General features: G+C 39.8%; 1 protein-coding gene across 2 annotated transcripts in view; it reads left to right on the top strand.

Moving 5' to 3' along the window:
- The window catches only part of alcama (activated leukocyte cell adhesion molecule a), a 37,735-nt gene that overhangs the window by 1,898 nt on the left and 10,700 nt on the right, over positions 1–25,137 (top strand). For both annotated transcript variants that reach the window (XR_013969955.1, XM_080867545.1), the window contains exons 2-11: positions 12,996–13,102; positions 14,027–14,246; positions 15,906–15,970; positions 18,130–18,217; positions 18,614–18,784; positions 20,616–20,740; positions 21,850–21,982; positions 23,491–23,603; positions 24,003–24,126; positions 24,515–24,639. Coding sequence is in view for 1 of the 2 variants with exons in the window: in XM_080867545.1 (XP_080723671.1) it covers positions 12,996–13,102; positions 14,027–14,246; positions 15,906–15,970; positions 18,130–18,217; positions 18,614–18,784; positions 20,616–20,740; positions 21,850–21,982; positions 23,491–23,603; positions 24,003–24,126; positions 24,515–24,639 (1,271 nt within the window). In the remaining variant the exon portion in view is untranslated. The remainder of the gene's footprint in view (positions 1–12,995; positions 13,103–14,026; positions 14,247–15,905; positions 15,971–18,129; positions 18,218–18,613; positions 18,785–20,615; positions 20,741–21,849; positions 21,983–23,490; positions 23,604–24,002; positions 24,127–24,514; positions 24,640–25,137) is intronic.

Here is a 25,137-nt window from a genome sequence, read left to right as displayed (position 1 = left end):
GTTTATTACAGGAGCCAGTTGAGGTGGTTTGGGCATCTCATAAGGATGCCTCCTGGGTGCCTCTTTTGGTGAGGTGTTCCGGGCATGTCCCACCAGGAGGAGGGTCTGGGGCAGACCCAGGACACGCTACAACAACAACGACAACAATCTTTATTTATAGAGCACATTTAAAAGCCTTGGGCATACCAAAGTGCTTTACATAAAACAATAAAAAATAAAACAGTTCACACATTAACATCAAATACATAAAAGTAACAGATTATGTTCACAGATAAAAGCCACCAATAAGAGTAAACTGCAGCACATAGGTTATAGCAAGGTAAGACTGTACCACCATGATAAAAGACACCAATAATGGAAAGATAGCAGAGAATTTAATACAATACAATACAATAGGTCAATAGGTCACTGCAAGCAAGCCAGCATTTAACTGGTAGAAAAGGCAAGTTTAAAAAGATATGTTTTTAGCCGTGATTTAAAAGAATGAATAGAATCAGACGCCCGGATGCCAATCGGGAGATTGTTCCACAGCTCCGGTGCAACTAGAGCAAACGATCGATCACCTCTAGATTTCAGTCGAGATCTGGGCTGAACCAACAGTAACTGTGAGGATGACCTTAAAGCCCTAGCAGGAGCATATGGGTTTAAAAGTTCCTTAAGATAGCTTGGTGCAGTGTTATTGGTAATTTTAAAAGTAAACAACAAAATTTTAAATTGAATATTGTCACGGAGGAGCAGGGAGGACTCGGCGCAGACTGAAATCTCAGAAAAACAGGTTTATTTACACACTCCAGGTTCACTATATACAGGTGAAGGAGAGGGGGGCCAGGGTTCCCAGGGGTGCGGAGAGGGGTCGGGAAAAGCGTCCAGAGTCACCAAACCAAGCACGAGAAATCTGCATACAGAGAACAAGAGTTAGCACGGAACTTTCACGGACAGAGCTCAAAACTGGCTGAGGCTAAAGTAGCACTGACGAGCATTACTCAATAGTCCAGCGGCGAGGTGCTCTCAGTCACTGCCTTAAGTAGCGGGAGCAAACAAGGTGAGGAGCCACAGGTGATTGCCTACAGGTGGTGGAGGCCGGGAGCTCACAATGAGCTCCGCCCAGGCAGCGAGCAGAGAGAGAGGAGAGAGAAAAAAGACAAAACATAACATGTAGCCACACAGGGCCAGCCGAGCAGGCACGGGGACCATGACAAATACGATATTTGACAGGCAGCCAGTGCAGATCAGCAAGGACAGGAGTAATGTGGGCAAACTTCTTGGTTTTAGTTAGAATGCGTGCTGCAGCATTCTGAACTGTCTGTAATCTGTGTAAAAGGGAAGAGTGAAGACCACAATAAAGTGAATTGCAGTAATCAAGCCTTGACGTTACAAAGGCGTGGATCAGCTGGAGGGATTATGTCTCTCAGCTGGCCTTGGTGTTCCCTCGGACAAGCTAGAAGAAGTGGCTGTTTAGGCCGCTGCCCCTGCAACCCAGCCCCGAATAAGCGGATGAAGATGGATGGATGTTTATTACAAATTCTAACATAATTAAGGATTTGTGTCTCATTTTTGCTAGGTAATCATTGATTATTGTTTTCAGCAAGTCTCACACACGTCTCCTGGGCAGTTCCAGCCCTTTTTTTATTGGCAAATCTCTCAATCTCCTCCAGATTTGATGGTGTTGTTGCACGGACCTTGGTGTTCAGGTCAGATCACAGATTTTAAATCAGATTCAAGTGAGAGCTTTGCGCAGAACACACAGTACTTTGTTCACTTTGGTCTTCTGGAGTTATTTACTAGGAGCAAAATATGTTTTGGGTCGTTGTTGTGTTGGAAGACAAAGTGACAACCCAGACCCAGTTTTGCACAAGTATCTTTTTTTCTTCATAATTCCTTCACTTTGATGAAATTCCCAGTTCTGGATGCACTGAAGTATCTCCAAGTTTCACTGCTGGATGGTGTTCTTTCAGTTGCACACCTCTCCCTTTTTTCTCCAAACATAAGCAGCATCTGCAGCACAGCGCTCCCAGCTGCTATGCACACTTTTGTGCTTTTGCATTTTTTATGCTTTTTTAGTGCAACACACTGATCACTTTCAGTCAGCAGGAACTGAGAGAAATTGGCCTCAGCATGAACTTTATATTGGATAGGACCCAAAGTATCCCACCTGCGATTGTGAAACCACTGGGTGCTCTGTGGGTTATTGTCTACTAATTGTAACTGAATCCTGGCTCCATTTGCAAATCCCCGATGCCTCAGTGGAGCTACCAAAATCATCTGTGTTTTTTTGAACCGGAAGCTTTGGATAACTAGCTCCTGCCAAGAGCCTTCCTACCACATTTTGGATCAACTTAAGGCTTTTCATGGAATTTTTAGGACATCCTGATAATAATGAATTGCAGTAGTCCAGCCTGCAAGTAATAAATGTGTGAACTAGTTTTTCACCACCATTGAGAATGAGACAGGATGTTTCTAATTCTACAGAGGCTGTCATTTGATGCTTAGGTCACAGGCTGACAAACCTGAAAAACATGTGTGACTACATTTCTGCTATGCAGATTTTGTTTTGCTTTCAACCAGCATGGTGTCACATTTTGCATGCGGTGTGGAAAAGGCCTCTTTCTTTGTTAAATGATGGCTTTGTGCCTTTCGGTGAGTAAATAAGAGTTAAATGTTCCCATTTATTGTGAAGATCTTCGAAAAAGTTGTGGCTAACCAGCTAATAGCTGTCTTGGACAAGTACAGTATTCTTGATTAGTTTCAATCTGGCCTTTGTAGAGCTTATTCCACTGAAACAGCTCTTAAGTGACATTTGATGTGAACTGATAATGGAGAATGTTCTGTTTTGCTGAGCTTAGAAGCTACCTCTGCTTTTAATACTGTTGACCATCGTGTTTTGTTCAATAGGCTGAGATATTAGATGAGTGTATCTGGGTCTGCTTAGGCTATTTCTAAGTCCAGGTCTTCTTCCAGTTCTCTTATATATGATGTGCCACAAGGTTCTGTTTGGGGTATCTGTTTCTGTTATCTGTTCCCTCTTCAGCAAATTTTGAACATCTTTAAGGACATTTCTTATCACTGCTATGCAGATGACTTTCAGTTTATATCTGTTTTGAGTCCTAGGATGTTACTAAGCTGAAAAAGGAAATTATCCTGAATAGGTGATTAGACTCTAAAAGTTAGATGGCTGGTATCTTTTTCCAAAACCAACAAGTATAAAAAAACTGAACCCTTGTTTGTGCCTCTGGCAAATTTGCACCTAACACAATCAAAACACTTGGTTACTTTGCCTCATTTGCTAAATCTTCCATTTGGAACTTTGGGATAGAAACATCCGTCATTTAGAGAAAATATTACGCATTTCGTATTGAGCTGAGAAGGAACGCAGTTTGTCCCGTACTTCATCTAGAATGGAAAAAGACACAAAGCTGGAGTTATTCTGCGTCTTTACGCTGTCAGCTGCCTTTTCTTCTCTTATTCTCTCCCCCTCCCTCTCCTGTTGCTACTTCAATCGTGAAACTGATCAATGATCAGCTGATCAGCTTTTCTGTCGCAAGTCCCGTCTCTCTTGTTTGTTTATCTCCCACTTTGCGCCAGAAAGAGGAAACCAGTGGATGTAAGCTTGATCAGCTTTTGTTAGAATTTATTTAATATTAATTTCTAGTATCAGCTGATGTTTGCTGGAGCCACGGCAGTAAAAGCTGCTGGTCATTATATCGGTTTGGTTATCTGGTGAGAGGGAAACATGAAGATGAAACCAGGAGATGTCCTCACAGAATCATCAGAGCTGAACAGGTGATGGAGAAACAGGTTTACCTTTTAGGTGACATGAATGAGTTGAAGGGAAGTTATAAACTGTTTCTGAGAAATAACACCAGGATTCTTTTCTAAGTAGCTGACAGCTGGTAACTGTGCAGGGGCGGGTCTAGCAAAGTTTTGCCAGGGGGCCAGGTAGGGCGTTAACAGGGAAAGGGAGCACACAGAAATACTCTTTCTTTCTTATTCTCATTTAAAATGTCTAGCATTTAACAAATAATTATCTGAATCTTACAACCAAAGTTTTCATCTGACGCAAAATGTATAGAAATCATACATATACCAACAAGACAGTGTACATCACTGTCACAACAGCGTCTGTTTTCATTCAACCACAGCACTGAAACTGCTCTGACAAAAGTGTTTAATGACATATGTCTGAATACAGACAGTGGAAAAATGTCAGTTTTAGTTTTACTGGATCTCAGTGCAGCATTTGATACAGTTGACCACAACATATTACTCAAACGACTGGAGAACTGGGCAGGGATAGCTCAGTAGGTAGAGTGGTGGCCCCATGATCGGAAGGTCGGGGGTTCGACTCCACTGAACGGCTAACCTGAGGTACCCCTGAGCAAGGTACCGTCCCTACACACTGCTCCCCGGGCGCTGCACTGGTGGCTGCCCACTGCTTCACTGGGTTAAATGCAGAGGAACTATTTCCCTATGGGGACTAACACGCACACTTTACACTTTACTTTACACACAGGTCTTTCAGGAACTGTACTAAACTGGTTCATAACATACTTAGAAAACAGGAAATACTTTGTATCAATAGGTAACTTCACATCTGAGCAGACAAGTATCACATGTGGAGTTCCCCAAGGTTCCATCATGGGACCTCTTCTGTTTAACATCTACATGCTCCCACTGGCACAGATTATAAAGAACAACAAAATAAACTATCACAGCTATGCAGATGACACACAAATATATTCAATTAAATTCAATTGAATTTTATTCATATAGCGCGAAATCACAACAAAAGTCGCCTCAAGGCGCTTCATAGATACAGAGAAAAACCCAACAATCATATGACCCCCTATGAGCAAGCACTTTGGCAACAGTGGGAAGGAAAAACTCCCTTTTGACAGGAAGAAACCTCCGGCAGAACCAGGCTCATGGAGGGGCAGCCATCTGCTGCCACCGGTTGGGGTGAGAGAAGGAAGACAGGATAAAAGACATGCTGTGGAAGAGAGACAGAGATTAATAACAGATATGATTCAATGCAGAGAGGTCTATTAACACATAGTGAGTGAGAAAGGTGACTGGAAAGGAAAAACTCAATGCATCATGGGAATCCCCCGGCAGCCTACGTCTATTGCAGCATAACTAAGGGAGGATTCAGGGTCACCTGGTCCAGCCCTAACTATATGCATTAGCAAAAAGGAAAGTTTTAAGCCTAATCTTAAAAGTAGAGATAGTGTCTGTCTCCCGAATCCAAACTGGAAGCTGGTTCCACAGAAGAGGGGCCTGAAAACTGAAGGCTCTCCCTCCCATTCTACTTTTAAATACTCTAGGAACAACAAGTAGGCCTGCAGAGCGAGAGCAAAGTGCTCTAATAGGGTGATATGGTACTACAAGGTCATTAAGATAAGATGGGGCCTGATTATTTAGACCTTGTATGTGAGGAGCAGGATTTTGAATTCAATTCTGGACTTAACAGGAAGCCAATAAAGGGAAGCCAAAACAGGAGAAATATGCTCTCTCTTTCTAGTCCCTAGTCCCTTCAGCTAATCCAAAATGCTGCAGCATTTTGGATTAACTGAAGGCTTTTCAGTGAGTTTTTAGGACATCCTGATAATAATGAATTACAGTAGTCCAGCCTGGAAGTAATAAATGCATGAACTAGTTTTTCAGCTTTGCTTAGGCTGCTGCCCCCGCGACCCGGCCCCGGACAAAGCGGATGAAGATGGATGGATGGATGGATGGATAGTTTTTCAGCGTCACTCTGAGACAGGATATTTCTAATTTTAGAGATGTTGCGCAAATGGAAGAACGCAGTCTTACATATTTGTTTGATATGTGCGTTGAAGGACATATCCTGGTCAAAAATGACTCCAAGGTTCCTCACAGCGTTACTGGAGGCCAAGGTAATGCCATCCAGAGTAAGAATCTGGTTAGATACCATATTTCTAAGCTTTTCAGGGCCGAGTACAATAACCTCAGTTTTATCTGAATTAAGAAGCAAAAAGTTAGCGGCCATCCAGGTCTTTATGTCTTTAAGACATATATCACAATGTCACCAGGAGACCAGGGCCTTTACAGGCTCTTGGTTATTACATTGAGGAAATTAATGACTGGTTGTGTCACAATTTTTTCCAGCTAAACAAAAACAAAACTGAAGTAATAGTCTTTGGAGCCAAAGAAAAACGATTACAGGTCACCAGAGAACTTCAATCTATACACCTAATGACCACCAACCAGGCGAAAAAAAGTATTTAGTCAGCCACCGATTGTGCAAGTTCCCCCACCTAAAATGATGACGGAGGTCAGTAATTTGCACCAGAGGTACACTTCAACTGTGAGAGACAGAATGTGAAAAAAAAATCCATGAATCCACATGGTAGGATTTGTAAAGAATTTATTCGTAAATCAGGGTGGAAAATAAGTATTTGGTCAATAACAAAAATACAACTCAATACTTTGTAACATAACCTTTGTTGGCAATAACAGAGGTCAAACGTTTACTATAGGTCTTTACCAGGTTTGCACACACAGTAGCTGGTATTGTGGCCCATTCCTCCATGCAGATCTTCTCGAGAGCAGTGATGTTTTGGGGCTGTCGCCGAGCAACACGGACTTTCAACTCCCGCCACAGATTTTCTATGGCAGGGGTGCCCAATCCCGGTCCTCGAGAGCTACTATCCTGCAGCTTTTAGATGCATCCCTACTCCAACACAGCTGAATCAAATGGTTTGATCTCTTCAGCATGCCATCATGTTTGGCAAAGGCCTGATAACAAGCCATTCATTTGATTCAGGTGTGTGGGAACAAGGATGCATCTAAAAGCTGCAGGACGGTAGCTCTCGAGGACCGGGATTGGGCACCCCTGTTCTATGGGGTTGAGATCTGGAGACTGGCTAGGCCACTCCAGGACTTTCAAATGCTTCTTACGGAGCCACTCCTTTGTTGCCTGGGCGGTGTGTTTTGGATCATTGTCATGTTGGAAGACCCAGCCTCGTTTCATCTTCAAAGTTCTCACTGATGGAAGGAGGTTTTGGCTCAAAATCTCACGATACATGGCCCCATTCATTCTGTCCTTAACACGGATCAGTCGTCCTGTCCCCTTGGCAGAAAAACAGCCCCATAGCATGATGTTTCCACCCCCATGCTTCACAGTAGGTATGGTGTTCTTGGGATGCAACTCAGTATTCTTCTTCCTCCAAACACGACGAGTTGAGTTTATACCAAAAAGGTCTACTTTGGTTTCATCTGACCACATGACATTCTCCCAATCCTCTGCTGTATCATCCATGTGCTCTCTGGCAAACTTCAGACGGGCCTGGACATGCACTGGCTTCAGCAGCGGAACACGTCTGGCACTGCGGGATTTGATTCCCTGCCGTTGTAGTGTGTTACTGATGGTGACCTTTGTTACTTTGGTCCCAGCTCTCTGCAGGTCATTCACCAGGTCCCCCCGTGTGGTTCTGGGATCTTTGCTCACCGTTCTCATGATCATTTTGACCCCACGGGATGAGATCTTGCGTGGAGCCCCAGATCGAGGGAGATTATCAGTGGTCTTGTATGTCTTCCATTTTCTGATGATTGCTCCCACAGTTGATTTTTTCACACCAAGCTGCTTGCCTATTGTAGATTCACTCTTCCCAGTCTGGTGCAGGTCTACAATACTTTTCCTGGTGTCCTTCGAAAGCTCTTTGGTCTTGGCCATGGCGGAGTTTGGAGTCTGACTGTTTGAGGCTGTGGACAGGTGTCTTTTATACAGATGATGAGTTCAAACAGGTGCCATTCATACAGGTAACGAGTGGGGGACAGAAAAGCTTCTTACAGAAGACGTTACAGGTCTGTGAGAGCCAGAGATTTTCCTTGTTTGAGGTGACCAAATACTTTTTTTTTTTCACATTCTGTCTCTCACAGTTGAAGTGTACCTCTGGTGGAAATTACTGACCTCTGTCATCATTTCAAGTGGGGGAACTTGCACAATCGGTGGCTGACTAAATACTTTTTTGCCCCACTGTAGCTGCCAACATCTGTGAACAAATATAATTCTGTAAAGTTGTTCTATGTAGTGTGTAACTGTTAATATAGAGCATTATTCAATTTATTGCTAATGCAATTATATGGCACATTCACTTCTGAGGAAATTTTAGATGCCACTCATCATCAGAAAGGTTGCCTACCCCTGCATGCATTTATTTCATTATGTTTAGATTACCTTAAATCACTGGTCGCTTGTCTAAGTAAAAACTCCTTGGAACATCTGTAAGTTGTTTAGAATGATGCTGCAAGGGTGCTGACAAAGTCTTCCAAGTACTGAGGTCACGCTGTTACTGACCCACCTGCATTGGATCCCCATTAAATTTAGAGTCCATTTCAACATTCTGGCTTTTAGAGTTCTTCATGGACAAGCACAAACTTATATCAATAAACTTTGAAATCTTTATGTCCCTAACATGCCCCTGAGGCCATGTAGTTGAGGCCTGCTGGCTGTGCATCATACAAAGCTGAAAACTAAAGTAGACAGTGCTTGTGCAACTCTGGAAGGGTCTACCTCTGAAATATGTGGTCTCAGTGGTCTCTTTTAAAATACGGCTAAAAATGAATCTTTTTGGCCTTGTGTTTGGTTAACTTTGGTGTATTTTGTTGTGAAGTACTATGTGATGTTTACCTTAAAAGTTGCTATTGTTGTTGTTTTGTTTTGTTCTCACAAGAAAAGGCAAATATGCTCAAATTATAAGTTTTCACAATTTATTATCAGACTGTTAGAATTTCCACTTGTTTTATGTGGACCTCTGGCTCAGAGGCAAAGGCTGCTGGGCCCAGGCAGGAAACACTTTTATTGCATGTGGTAAAAACAGAATGTTAACACGATTGGTAAAACATTGGAGGGAAGACTTTAGACCACATCTCAGGCTGCACCTTTCAGACCATGTAATAATAAAACATGGAGAAAAGACAATTTCAAAAAAACCCCACCGAAAACCGATTAACATTGACTAGAAGCTAACTCTGGTACTAATGTTGGTCGGTCGGTGGGTGGGGTGGGGGGTTTAAAGGGACCAGATTATGTGCTGGAACTCCTCCATAATTTAGGAACCACAAAAGTAAAAGTTCAGTATCGACATGGGAAGAACAAGGCAGCAGTTGTGAATGTCAATGACCAAATAGTCACAGACTTCATCATGGTGGCACGAAGACCCAAAGTCCTCTAGTGGGCCCTGTGTTCACTGCCCAGCATTGCTCAGCATTGCTTAGAAAACTAGAATTGCCAGGTCCACCACTGGTGCCTTGTGATAAGCACACTAACATGTATAAGGAGGAAGGACATCTGCAGGTCACATTGTCTTAGTTTTTAATTGGTTTACTTGCCTGTTGGACATGTTTCGGACCTCAGAAAACAAGTTCTTGTACTGGGCATTATTTTTTGTCTAATTACATGAATTGTAAATAATGAAAGGCATTTTGAACAAGAGGATATTCTGTTTCTCTCCAGACATGCTGGTGCCTCAACAGTCTGCTGAGTCTACACAAGGCCATTTTCCCATATAGAATTAATTAGCCTTAATTCCCAAGGGCACTTGCCTTTCCATCCCTCTGTGCTTCTCTAGGGCATCACATCTAGGATTAACCATGGGCCAGCATGAAGTTGATCGAGAAATCTATATAATTTTAACTTTGATTTTATATATGGTCTTCCGAAAGACAGAGGGATATGTCACATTTTAGGTTTTTAAAAGCAAGGAAATTAGTGCTTTTATAAAACGGATGGTATTTTTTTTTCTTCCAGATAAATAGAAATGTGTTTTGTTTGTTTTTAATTTTGAAATCAAAGGCTTGGGCTTGGATTCGCGCTGCTCTGAACACTGCAGCCTGTGGTATTCACATTCCAAGTTGAGGAAAATCTAATATCACAATATTTTTTGCCTACATCACGATACATGACATATATCACAATATGTTTAAATAACCTCCAAAAACAAATGTTATTTTTAGCCAATCAGTCATTCAAATCGATCCCTCAGTGTTTTGTTTTGTTTTTTACAAACGACTGTACTGTCAACAGTATGTTTCTTCCTGTTATCAACACTAGACCTTTACCAGCAAACAATCACAGCAACATAAAAGGACATGAAGCAAAAATTCACCACGGTGTACCAGGTAGAAAATGTTCCATTTGGGAGGGGGAAATTAATGATGCATTCACAGAGTTTGGGAGAAAAGACACTCACAGTGAATTGCATGCAGATGGTTACGGTAAAGCCATTTTAGCCATCATATATGGAAAAACTTGTGATACAGTATATTCGATATATCGCTCACCCCTAAGTCCAAGACCTTAAAGAGTATTGAGATTTGGAAGTTGCAAGAGTTAGATTGAACATAGTCACTTATATATCAAGTTTGCATCAGAGAAATTTTCATTGCCTTCAATGTCTTCCTATCACCAACTCTGCTGTGGTTGTGTAAGATGTAGTCAGAGTTTCTAGCAAATGCTTTGTTTATTGCAGATGTGCCGGAGTCTAATCGGAAAACCTAATTTGAGAACTTGGGCCCATTGTCAGTGACAACTTTATCTGGTATTCAGTGTATTGCACACATTCTCTGGAGCGTGTCAGTAGTGACTGGAGCTGTAAATACCTGAAGTGCAAGACTACTTGGGGCTCCTATTTTTTTAAATCAATGTAGACAACCAGAGGATCGAGGCAACAAACAAGGCAAGTCCCCTGGACTGGATTGGACTGGGTGTTTTAAACAGAGAGACCATCTACACTTCCTGTTTTGTAGGACTACACGATATGACCAAAATTATATAGTGCAATTCCTACAAATTTAGTGAATAGTTTATATCATTACCACATCAAAAGTTTCTTTTTTTTACATTTAGATTAGATTAACTAATATGGACCTTACATGGTGTTATCCAGTAGTGACACACACTGGATGACTCACACAATCATCCAGTGATTGGATACAATGGCAAAAAATGCAATGGCAATTTTTTTTGCCATTGCATGAAACCATATATTTATAGATGTAACTTGTAATAGACATTATTATTTTTCTGAGTCTTTATTACATGGCGTACCACAGGGAAAAGCCTGTTCTAATGTTTGAGTCTGAGGTTTATTATGAGGACCTGGCTCATATTTGCCTCTGATTCATAAACTCTCTCTGTACTCTTTAATGTGATTCTTGCAAAGAAGGTTTGTTGTGTTTGTGTCTGTGGTGGGGACCATTTTCTTGTATAATTTGTGCAGTTTTCTCCTCCATGTCACACTTTTCATAACTGAATCACGTCCACGCCACAGAGGTAGGCCCTCGTTTAGGAACGAGCTCCTCAATTTGTTTTGCCTGGTTCTTCTGCTGTACCGTGGTGATTATTGCAAACTGTCATCTAAGTCAATGAAAACATATTACAGTAAACCGTGTCTTTTGCGACAGCACAAAATAAACAATAGATGTTTTGATATCATCATCTGATATATTTCGTTATATCTCACATCTCTGTATTGAGGTGCTGGTTCCACTGATCGGCAACATCTGCACTTTATAAAGAACTCAAACAGCAACTTGCTTAGAGCCAAAATAAATTTTACACATATAGTATAACTTTAAACAAAGCTACATTCAACATCTATAGAACAAACTTATACAGTTACACAAAAACTATACTAAACAAAGTTGTTGGGGTTTTTTTTTTTTTTACTCGCTACTGAGCAGGGTGAAATTCTGAACAATAACTCCACAAAGTCACTTCAAACCTTAACAAATAGCCAAGGCTACATTAACATTTTCATCATAATAAAAAATAAAAAATTTCATTGTATGTTGTTAGCCTGTCTCTTACCATTCTCACTTTCTATATTTTTGGCTAATTTCACTCAGTAATATTCGAGTGTTTGTACTCACAGTTTTTCAACATGCTTTGTTTTTAACAGTTAATATATATTTTTTGTAGAAATGCAGAATTCAGTGACAAGAAACTGGACAGGGAAACAAGCAATATTGTTTTAACTGTCCATCCATCTTTTTCCACCAATTTTCTTACTTCTTTGACATTACACATGATCGTTGTGATGTATGGTATCACACATCACATTTGGAGTGACAGGATATTGTGCTATAGTTTGACTCACTTATTAACACCCAGGCATTTTAAGACAGTTATAGTTGGGAGGAGCTGCTCACTGACCCACTGGTACATTAATGATTATTTTCGTTGCTGGGTTTCTTAAGATCTCAGCAGTTGGAAGTGGGTTTGATGTACACAAGGATTGATTGAGTCAGGGGAGAAGAGCTACATGGATATGTTCATGTACCCAGGTTTGGCTAATCAGGGTGCAAACAAGCAGTACTCAAAATGCCAGCTGTTGCTGTACACATGTTACTGAGGCTACGTCCACACGTACCCGGGTATTTTTGAAAACGTAGATTTTTCTATGCGTTTGCACCTTTCGTCCACACGTAAACGGCGTTTTCGGTCACTGAAAACTGAGATTTTTAAAACCTCCGGCCAGGGTGGATATTTTTGAAAACTCAGTTTTTGCATTTCCGTGTGGACAAGAAAAACGGAGAAAACGCAGAAAATGCAGCGTCAAGGGTGTGCGCCTTTTTTGACGTAATACTGTGCGCCACGTTATTGTTTCGGTGAAATGAATTTCTACAATACTGTTACTGTTAATTGTACTCTCTGCAGCGTTTAAATGCTTACATATACACACACAGTTACTGTCCCTCCACACATACGACTCGGTTCTGCTTCTATGCCCCATCCTTGTTTACTATTTCCCACTGAGGCTTCTAGACTTCTGATTGGCCAACATTTCTACATGATTAGAAATATATTGCACCATTTCTGCGTTTACGTGTGGACGGGATTATTTTTTAAAACGGAAACGGAAAATCTCCGTTTTCAAAAATACCTGTGTACGTTTTTTTTTCCAGTTAAATGATAGATGGTAGCACTTTATATGTTTATTTATTCTAACAATTTGTGGTCTTTTGTTATGCAGTAAAGGGAACAGCAAACTTGACTACTTTGTATGGAGAAACCATTGTTATGCCATGCAATGGTGGAGCTCCACCACCGAAAGATCTGATGTTCATCAAGTGGAAATATGTAAGTACACACTGACATTGAGTTACTTGTGAAGTAAGCAATCAGCTGTGTGAATATCACCATCCAGTCTAAAGCTGGGCATACACTGTGCAATTTTTTTTCAGTCGCATTATGCAGCTTCTGCTCAAACAGTAGAATTGAATCACAGGGATTAGAAGTTCGTAGGTCACAATGCATGGTCTCACACTATACAGCCCGGTGCTCTGATGCGACCTGTTGTGAAGGCCCACCTTTTAGCACATCCCAGCACACCCACTCACTAAACTCTGAGCCTTCCTTCCTTCATAACACGACCTGAGTGCTCACACTGTGCGTCCATAACATGAAGCTTATAACACAAAATCTGTCTCTCTCTCTCTCCCTCTCTGTCTTTCACTCACACAGACACACACCACCACCATCAACTTTGCTAAATTGCTAATGAAAAACATTGACCAGCCAGCTGCAATGGAGCAGCAATGTCCATCCAACTCTTTTCACGGTTGTTGTGTGACAAATTGCACAGTGTATGCCCAGCTTAAGGGAATGAATAAAATAAAACTATGAGAGAGTGTCATGTCTAGGGCAAAACTTTAGGCTTATGTCCATCATAAATCTACAGCTAGTGTCTTCAAGACTTATTTAAAGAAGTCAGATAAATATGGCTCCACTTAATCCACACTGTAATTAAAGAGATTACCTGGCAAAGATGACCTGTTGAATTTTGCATTATGAGTTAGCAGTGTACACCTATTCTAATTAGCACATATGTGATACATTTGTACGTTCTACTTGGAGAATGCTTGAATGAAAGCTTAAATGCATTGTTTAAAATTGTTCTATTTTTGTGCATGTCTATTTAAATACGCTTGAAGAATGAAGATTTGTACAGATTTGACAAACCCTGTCTTCTTTGTCTTATTCTTCTGTTGCCTTACACTTTAGGAAAAAGATGATGGCACACCTGGTGATCTGTTAATCAAACAGGCTCACAGTGACCAGGCCACAGTTCAGGCCACAGATGGTTATGCTCAACGGGTCAGCATCAATAGGCACTTCAGCCTGCTCATTACCCAGGCCTCACTCAAAGACCAGAGGACTTTCACCTGCATGGTGGTGTCAGACGCCAACCTCATGGAGTATCCCGTCTCTGTTGTTGTTTACAGTAAGCTTAACTACAATCTTGAATTTTGCTCCTCCCCTTATTTATTCACCAAGGCTGTCTAAACTTTATTTTTGTAAAAACAACAAAAACAAAAAACCAAAGCGAGCTTTTGGTAAAAGTGTGACATAATAATATTTCTAATCTTTTTGCAACTTTAATTCATGGTGGCTGTGGCTACAATGTAGCTTCCCCATCACCAGTGTGTGAATGTGTGTGTGAATGGGTGGATGACTGGTTGTGTAAAGCGCTTTGGGGTCCTTAGGGACTAGTAAAAGCGCTATACAAATACAGGCCATTAATGTCAGACTTGTGGTTCTGAAATGGGAGACAGAGCCTTCAGCTTTCAGGCTCCTCTTTGGGGAATCAGCTCCCAGCTTGGATTTATGAGACAGACACCCTCTCTACTTTTTAAATCAGGCTTAAAATTCCTGGATAAGTGGCCTGATTCAGCGATAAAGCACATAGTTAGGCTGGAACAGGTCCTCCTTTAGTAATGCTGCAATAGACCTGGCTTCTCGGGGCTTACCATGATAAACTGGGCTTTTTTGTCCTCTCACCCCTTTGGACGCATCATGCACCACTCTGCATTTAATTAAGGAGTTTTCATTATTCTCTTGCCCTCTTCCACAGCATGTCTTTTGTCCTGTCCTCCTCCCCTCACTCCCAACCAATCATGGGAGATAGCCGTCCCTCCCTGAGCCTGGTTCTGCCTGTTAAAAGGGAGTTTTTACCTCCCGTTGTCTTTTCCCGCCTGTCCCATTTGTTTTTTTTTTTGCCATCAGAATTGTCTAAAGGCCAAGAAAGATGCCCAACGGATTTACTTTACCAAATGGACCATCCCAGCCTTGCCGTATTGGTCTATTTGATTCACCTTTGTTTCTATTGTTTATTTTATTTTATTTCCACCTGCTACACATGTGACAGACATGGCTGGGGGAAAGGAAAGGGAGAAAGAAAGAGAGGTAGGGAAAGAAAAACAGTGGGGAAGAGGAACAGTGATAAAGGGCAAAAAACAGCAAAACAAACAGACAAAAAATACATATATCAATCACCTGGATCACCTGTTGAGAAAGAAAAAAAAGAAAACAAGCAAAAACAAAAGAGAGCAATATAATAAACAACATCATTGCAATAATCTATGTGAATATAAAAATAAATACTAAATATTGAATATTATTGTGCAGCACGTAAGATTGACAGCGCACAGTGTGCTTTGAGGTAGGAGCCAAAAAGGGTGTAGTTTGTGTCTTTGAGCAACCGTGTGTACACCTGTGAGCATGAGCGCGTTTGTATTCAAAAGGTTCCTTCATGTAATGATCTGCTAGAGGGTGTGGGGAGCCATAGCCCTGTCCTCCTGAAGCAGGTATGGAGGAGATCCGGGCTCCAGACATCCAGAGACCCTCAGAGCACAAGAGACCAAGAAAGACCAACGGAAGGGCAACCGTGCCACTCTCTCAAAAAGAGCTGAGGAAAAAGGAAAAACTACCTCCCGTTGTCACCAAAGTGTTTGCTCATTAGTGGTCGTCTGATTGTTGGGGTTTCTTTGTATTATTTTAGGGTCTTTACTTTACAATATTACGGCAACTTTTGTTGTAATTTGATGCAATCTAAAATTTGAATTTAATTCGAAACCTTGATTTTGTCCTTTTGTGTTTGCAGAGAAGCCATCACCAGTGCGGATTATGGACAAAAGTGAATTATTACAGAAAGACAAATTAACAGCGGTAAGTCTCAGTGTTTGTCCATCAGATGTGTCAGGTTGTTCCATGATGCAGCGTGAATTGTGTATACAGAAATGTTTGCAAAATCTAGTTATGCAGTATTAGGTGAGAGAGAGAGAGAGAGAGAGAGAGAGAGATTTAGTGGTGGAGAATGCAGAAAGCATGACTTTGTTCTTATAGCATTTTCATTAGATCACAAAAGTCAGTCAATGTCTGTTTTGCCATGAAGGTGACTGTAATGAAGGCAGGTTTTGTTGTTGACAGTCACTGTTAGACTGCTCCTTCTGAAGGCCACGTCTAATTTTGTCACAATGTGGTTTTTACTTGTGAAAGTACTAAGAGCTTGCTTCAGCATTATACATGAAATAGTATCAGCTTAGACAAGTCTTTGTGGTTTATACTAGGCTGAAACGAAGCTTTATAACATCTAAAGCATATTATACAGTAACCAGTGGCATCATTGTAACATTGTATGTGTAAAATTACATTGTCTGTCTTTACAACAGAGACCTTTCATAAGATTTCTTTTTTCAATTTGAAGTGACTTGCTTCTTTGGTTATCTCTAGGCCAGAATGTGCCTGCTCCGCTCACCTCTACAAAACCATGTTTCACAGAAACTTGTATTTATACACGCTGTTACTGCACAGAAAGCAGCTGCCGTATTCTCCTGAACAATAGCTGTCGTGACTTAGACAATACAGCTACATAAGGGCTAGTATAAGAGGACTATAGTCAAAACTAGAAGCGAAGACTTTGTAGAGTGGTTTTTTTTTTTTGTTTGTTTGTTTGGTTGGGTTTTTTTGCAAGTTTTAACAGTTTTAACTGTTTTAACATAATCCTCTGCATATCTGTATATTCCTGAGCTCCTGTGCTGTATTATCATTAAAATGGTAGTAAAAACCGAAACAATTGTATACTCCTGTCTTCAGCCCAGCTGCGGAAGCCGCAGCACAACATGCAAGGTTAAAAAAATCGAGATGTGCACAATTAGCCAACACACCACAAAGATTGTGTTGTGTGACACATGAGACACCAAAATCGGTGTGCAAAGTTTCATGCTACCATCTGCACCTACCCTGCAATGAACACCCCATTCTGCAGGCATTAAGTAGTAATTGTTTTTAAGCCGAGATGAGGAAACTTTCATAGCAGATAGTATAAACAACTGAAGTAGGGGAAAAAAGAAATTCCAAGCAGTATTGAATGTGTATGTTACATAAGATGTGACTAATGAAAGGAAAATAAACTGATGGAAAAATAATAAAAAATGGAAAACTTGGCCCCTACAATCACACTTTCTGTTGTATATGTATGCTGCATTTTGCTGGTATAGCTTTGGTCCACTTGTCCTTGAAGAGGAAGGGGCACTGCAGCTCAGATATTTTTGTTTATCTAGATAACGTTTAACTTCTAGAAATTATGTAGTTAAAAGTTAGATGTTTTCTTGAACTTAACCATGTTCTACTTTTAGCTCCGACCACCATGATTGCAGCAGTAGGAAGGAAATATATTTTGGAATAATGTCTTTTATGCTTTAAGTAGTGTTCTAAAGAACCAAGTAAATATTTAAATGGTGATTTACTAAGGGAGAAACACTACCCAAACCTAACTGCCACTCGGCCCTCATTAAATCATGAATAAACTACGATTAACCACAGTTTTTTTGTTTTGTTTTTTAAAAGCTGAGTTCAGTTGTACTGGTCATACCCAGGCCTGATTTTTTTTTTCATACCAGTTGCATCAAGAAATCGCTTAAGTAGCAACTTACAACTTTTCTGACAAATTTAAGTAAATTAAAAGATCAATCTCAATCTAAAGAAACCTCTGATAACAAAGTTATTAACATTTATCAGTTTGGAAAGGGTTACAAAGCCATTTCTAAGGCTTTGCGACTCCAGTAAACCACAGAGATTATTATTTACAATGGGGAAACCTAGAACGCTGGTGAATCTTCCCAGGAGTGGCTGTGTGATGAATCACATCCACTCCTAAGAAGTCAGAAAGGTCAATCAGAGAGTCCAAGTAAATGTCAGCAGTTGTTAAAATTGCTGTACTTGACATATGACATATCTGTGGGATGTTAATGATCTAAAACCTTTAAGTGTGACAAAAATGCAAGTTGGTGTATAATTGTTTATGTTTTGTTTTCTTTCATTTTTAGGTTGGAACATGTGTTGTGGCAGAAGCAAACCCTCCAGCCACTATCAAGTGGAGAAAAAATGGACAACTTTTGAAAGATGATCAAAAATGTAATGCATTTCTTCCCTTACGGTCACCTGTAAACTATCCAGTTACACTGGGGAAGTTGCTGTCATAGATATCCCTCTAGAGGGCATCATATTTATTCAAGAGAATAGCTAAAACGATATATGATAAAATTCATTGCTTACTTGTCAGAAGGAACACAGTAATACATTATAATTATTACATAAATGTTACATAATTTCCATAGGGATTAATAAAATATTCTGATTCTGATTAATAGGAAAGTCCTTGACTTTCATTGTCTAAATCAAAGCAATGTTGGAATAGTAACAGCTGACGAAATCTGTGTGTCTTTGACTGTTTGTCTGTCTGTCTGTCTGTCTGTCTGTCTGTGTGGGTATGTACATGTGTCTGGTGTGGTTGTCATCTTGCCTTTCCAGCTGTTGTGATCACTAACCACTTGAAGCTGGATCCTGACACAGGCCTATCCACCATGCTCTCCACCCTCCAATATGCAGCCACCAAAGAGGATGCTGATGCAATCTTTGCCTGTGAAGCCACACACACACTGATTAATCAGGAGACTGAGCTGGAACCTTTTCCCATTCACTGTGAGTGGAAGGCAGTGCTGACATCTGTCTGTATCACTGTACTACAACTATATGAAATCTGTTTTTTCCATCTTCTCATATAGAGCTACATTGCCACAAAGTAATTTTAATACTTGTATGCTTAAGGTTTTTAGGAAATAAATGGCTAAAATGCTTTCATTGCTGTTAGATAAGATCCAATGAAAATTTTGGAAGAAATTCCGTAGTGTGTAAAACTGCATGCTTCAACTCATGCACCATGTTTTTTAAGAGATTCCCTTCAAAGGTGTGGAACAGGGGCTCTCTCACTGCAGCAAACCAAACTGTGAATTTTAAAATCTGACAAGAGGAAATGTAAAATTCTTTGCATTTCAGGGATGTTTTCAGTCTTAATATATTTTTTTTTATTATATACACTACCAGACAAAAGTTTTAGAACACCAATTCTTTCCAGTTATTTATCACAATGCAAGGCGATTAAGTCCAATGAATAGCTTAAAATGGTAAAAAAGGTAAGTAGAGAACTGCCAGAGGATAAAAAAATACATTATTTATTATTTAAAATAATAGTTATATAATAGTATAATATAATGTAATAGTGGTCGTAGTAAGCAAGTCTCAGTTTCAACTGTGAAGAGAAGACTTCGACCTGTGGGTTTGACTGGACGAGTTACAGCAAGAAAGCCATTGCTAAGACATCAGAATAAGACAAAGAGACTTGCCTGGGCCATGAAACACCACCATTGGACTACTGAAGACTGGAAGAAGGTATTATGGACCGATGAATCAAAATTTAAAATCTTCGGTTCATCATGCAGGATCTTTGTACGCCTTCGAATAGGTGAAAGGACTGTCAAACTGTCAAACATGGAGAAGGAAGTGTGATGGTCTGGGGCTGTTTTCCTGGATCCAGGTTCAGTGACTTGTACAGAGTGAGAGGCACCCTGAACTAAAACAGCTACCACAGCATTATGCAGTGCCATGAAATACCCTCTGGTATGCACCTAGTTGGTCAGCGGTTCATCCTACAGCAAGATAATGACCCAAAACGTAAGTCCAAGCTATGCCAGAACTACCTCAGGAAAACAAACCAGATGGTAAGCTTGAAAACATGGAGTGACCAGCACAGTCTACAGACTTAAACCCCATCAAGCTAGTTTGGGATGAACTGGACAGAAGGGTGAAAGCACAGCAACCTACAAGTGCCACACATTTATGGGAATGTCTGCAACAGATATGGAAAGAACTTTCTGAAGAATATTTGATTCTATTGTAGAAAGAATGCCACTGGTCTGTTCAGCTGTTATATGTGCCAAAGGTGGCTACTTTTATGACTCCAAAGTTAGAATATATTTTGGTCTATAAATTGATTCCATGATTTCTTTTTCCACTGAATTTGTTTAGTTTTACTATGCTTTCATTTCAGCGTGCAATGAGACATTAAACTGCATAATAAAAATTAAAAAAAATTGAAAAAATGGGGTTTTCTAAAACTTTTGACCAGTGTATAGCTGCCATGTTCAATTTACTTTCAGTTTAGCCACAGATTAATCCTAATTACTGCATTTCTCACCTCTCCTGTCTTTTCTGTTACTGGAATGTTAGATTAGATGGAAGGGGGTTGTTGGATAATTAAGTCCTTGCTGGGACTACATCATGGGAGAATTTTATATTTGTGAATTGCTTTCAGTTCATACCTATCGCTCAGTAGATAAAGTACTGATCAGTCATATAATAATAATAATAATAATAATGATAATTTTATTTTATACCAATTAAATGAGTTGAGCCAGTTTGAGAGTTATCTATTCGTCAGTTGGAGGTGTCTTTGAATAATATTTCATATTTACAGATCCATCGGAGCAGGTTACTCTCCAGATTATGTCACAGCCGTCCATTATAGAAGGAGATAATGTGACACTAAAGTGTACTGCTGATGGCAACCCTCCACCTAGATCCTTCTTTTTTCACATTAAGGTGAGCCAGATCCCATTGTTTATCTTGCAGATGAGTAAAAATGTTTCTTGATCCACCAAACGGTCAAAAGAGACTTGGCACTTATGTTCACGTAGAACACAAGATTTTCAGGTTTTGGTGGTCAGAGGACCTCCCAAAATGTGATGATCTCAGGTGGAGTTTTGGTTAGATCATTTTTTGACCACATGTAATAACTGATGATGCCACATTATTTACCCACCTGATAAATTCAAATTTAGTTGAGTTTTTACTGGTGTTATAAAAATCTTGACAGACATAAATGTAAACTCCAGCTTGACTGGTTGACATATATTGTACTTAATGCATGCTTAATATGCAGTCACTGACCACTTTATCACATCTGTTCAGCTACTTATTAAGACTAATAACTAATCAGCTAATTTTACAGCAGCAACCTAATGTATTTAAGCATGTAGTTATGATCAAGACGACTTGCTCATGTTTAAACTGAGCGTCAACATGGGGAAGAAAGATGGTTAAAAAGTGTCCTTGAATGTGCCGTTTGATGGTGCCAAAAAGGCTGGTCTAAGTAGTTCAGCAGCACTGTAATTTTCCCACAAAGCCATCTCTAGAATTTACAGAGGATGGTCTAAAAAAGAGAAAGTATACAGTGAGCAACAAATAGCAGCAAATGTCTGTGTGAAGATTCTATGTTGATACCACAGGTTAGAGGATGGCCAGAATGCTTCAAGCTGATTGAAGGCAACAGAAACTCAAATAACCACTTATTGTAACCAATGTGCAATGCAAAAGAGCATTTCTGAAAGTGCAACACTACAAACCTTGAAACAGAACAGTATCAACTGTTCAGGCTAGTTGTGTTGGCATAATAGGGGGATATTGTCTTGGTACACTTTTGGCCCCTTAATAGCAAATTGAGCATCTTTCAAATGCCACAGCCTAGTTGAGTATTTTTGCACACTATGGCCATTCCTTTATGATGATTAAGGCTTTTCTGTGGTCCAACCTGATACTGTCAAGGTCCAACTAATGAAGTGCCCCGTGAGTGAATGTGGTACTTCTAGTTATTATTGTCTTTTTGTCTGTTTTTTTTAATGGTATTTCTCTTAACTCCTGCTCTTCACCAGGGCACGAAAGTGCTGGTTGAAAATTCGGACAACTACACTGTAACTGCCATCAACAGAAAGGATACGGGTGAATACAAATGCTCACTGGTTGACAACGAGAAAGTGGAGGCCTCCCAGAACATTGTTGTTAGTTGTGAGTACTTATGACATAACCAGAGCTAAAGCATACTATAACATAACAAAGGACCAAGGACAAATGACTGTGGCAGAACAAACAAAATATAATGTTTCCCACCTGGAGTGAACATTTTTTAATTCCTGTTTATAACAAGGCACTTTGTTTACTGATGCTTTTGGGTTGTGTTTTTTTTAAATATGTTTCCAGCTAAAATAATATCCATAAATTTAAAATATTCAGAGGTACAAATTAGCTTAATCTACAGACATACTTAATCATCACTGATTAATTACACTGAATGAGTATGAATATGTTATTCTAGTGTTATTATTGTATCATTATTATTATCCTATTATTACCCCACACACCCAGCCATCCATGTGATGCAAAAGAAAATATGAATCATCAGATCTGGCCACCTTCTTCCTTTGCTCCATTGTCCATTTCTGATGCTCACGTGCCCGTTGTTGGTGCTTTAGGCGGTGGACATAACCCTAACTGGTTTAGAACCAGAATTAAGTTTTTCAGCAGTTTGGGCTATAGTAGCTTGTCTGCTGGACAAGGTGTAAAAACAGCCACAGCTGAAGTTTAGGTGCTGTTTTAACATTGTCCTCTATGGGCAAGGTGGATGGGGGAGGCTGCGCTTCGGTGACATTTCTTAGAGAGAACCATAAATCTTATCTCAGTGAGGATGACACTGGATGAAAGAGGACAACAATTTTTCAGACTACTCTCCAGCCTCAGTCTTTACAGTTGGTAATGTCAACATGCAGTAGTGGGAACATTCAATGAAAAATCTAATTCTTCATAAACTTAAACTGTTACTGTTTGAAAACCGTAAAAGATATCAAAACACAGAGTAATACCTGAAAAGTTAAAGGTCTTGGGGCCCATTAAAAGTTTTGCGTTTTTCTCTAGCTCAAAGTATGCTGAAGTAGTTAAGTTTCAATGTAGGGTGGGTTTGAAGAGGATTTATTTTTTAAAAAAAAATCATAAGAAGTTTAAAAGTTACAAAAAAAAGTAATAGCACACCTCACCAGAGGAAGCTGAACATTTTGGTATCAGAACTTTTTTTGTAGCACAAAGTATGTGGAAGTAGTTAAGTGCCAAAAATGTGCAGCAGGATAACAATCATGTGAATGCTTAAGAGAAAGTTGGCAAATGGCGACACGGTGAATGAATACTATGAATATAATTAGAAGGTGAATCAATAGAGAGTGTGCTTTGGATAGCACAGGATGATTACACTGTGAAATAGACGTCATCTATAAGTTTTCAGAAAACAGGTAACAGGAACAGAAAATGACACTTTACCGCAGTGAGAGCCAACAGACTGAATCAATGGCAGTTTTTTCCTTTGGCCTAAAACGGCCAAAATGAATGAAACACTGTGCTATCACACTAAAGAACAACAAGTGCTATACCGTGATAAAACAATAAATAAACAGTAAAGAAATACATTTTTAAAAATTAACAGAATTGAACTTACTTGACTCTTTTTTTTCTGTTGTATGTGTTGCCAGACCTGGACCTAAGTCTGAGTCCCACTGGAGAGGTTGTGAAGAACGTTGGGGAAACCCTGTCTGTGAAGATAGAGAAGAGTACCTCAGGTGATGCTAAAGAGTTATGGAAAAAGGTAAGGACTGTGTGAATACATTGTTTTTCAGAAAAGAGGCATTTAAAATATTAAAGTAAATGAAATTGTTTGCAAGAAAAGAAGACATTTTCTAACTGCGTCTTTGTGTAATATGGCTGTATAAACTCCATGTTAGCTTCATGATATTGAATTTCCACTTAAGCTAACATTCCTGTGACCTTGAACAAGAGCAGTGACTAAAGAGTAGAGAACTATTTGATATCATCTGATTTACATATCTATTACCTGTCCTTGGTAGGGCCACATGCAAAGGCAGCTGAATAAGTAAAACTTAACCAAATTTGGTGATAAGCAAATGTATATTTTGCTGTTTCACTTACATTAGAGTTAAAGGTCCAGATTATTAAAACATTGACTGTATGTGATGCTGCTTTGCAGAATGGAAAGATGGTGAAGAGACCAGAGTTTAGTAATTTGACCTTTGCCGATGCTGGAGACTACATCTGTGAAGTTTCACTGACTGGTCTGACACGACGTCAGAGCTTTCAACTAGTCATAGAAGGTGAGGAAGAATGCAGTCTTCACACACATTGATACTTGGCAGGACCACTTGGCTTCATATTTTAATACACAATACTGGGGTCGCTGTAGCTCAGGTATTAGAGCAGGTCACCTACTAAATGGAGGGTTGGTGGTTCGATCCCAGTCTACTGTTGATGTTATTGTCACTGAACTTATAGCTTTGAGGCTTCTTTCATAAATTCTCTTGAACTTTATACCCGATGCACCTTCACTGTAAGATTTACAAGGGCATAACAACTCAACAATGTTTAGTTTGGTTGTCTGAAAAAAAAAACTATATGTTGTAATATTTTGTAAATTCAATTATGTTGCATGGTCTGATGCCAAAGATAATAATGTAAAAAAGAAAAATAATGTGTTTGTATCAGGAAAGCCTCGGATCACCAACCTTACTAAATATCGTGCTGCTGATGGCAAAGACACAGTCCTAACCTGTGAAGCTGAAGGAGTACCAAAACCCCAGTTCCAGTGGAGCGTCAATAACCCAATAAAGGTAAGTGTTGTCATCGTGTTTTAGTACCTTAAGCACATGTCCAGTTAGACAATGGAGAGAGTATCAAAGGGTGGGTCGATCCCTGGCTGCTCCAGTTTATGCAGCTGTAAGATAAAAGGAATAGAAAAGTAGCTTGTATGAACTCCTACCAGAATGATTTTGCTCGATGGGTTTACTGTCAGATTTATTTACAACAGCTTGTGCTGCACAAAGTGCTTTACAAACTAAAAAGGAACTAAATAAGGCACATGCATGACAATGATACAATAAAAATATAAGATCGAAAGAAAAATACAATAAGATAATAAAAACAACTAAGAACAACAATGACTCGAGGCTATTAAAGCAAACAAAAAATTGTTCAAGTAACATGTTCTAGAAGCCAGTCCAAAAAAATGTGTCTTCAGTAGAGATTTAAAATTTTCCAGTGTTTGTGAGTCTGGGACCTGCCACAGAGAAGTCTCTGTTGCTACAAGATTTAAGTTTAGACCTTGAAGT

The sequence above is a fragment of the Rhamphochromis sp. 'chilingali' genome (genome assembly GCF_963969265.1).
Source record: "Rhamphochromis sp. 'chilingali' genome assembly, chromosome: 19".
NCBI lineage: Eukaryota > Metazoa > Chordata > Actinopteri > Cichliformes > Cichlidae > Rhamphochromis > Rhamphochromis sp. 'chilingali'.
This window is presented reverse-complemented; position numbering and strand designations above follow the sequence as displayed.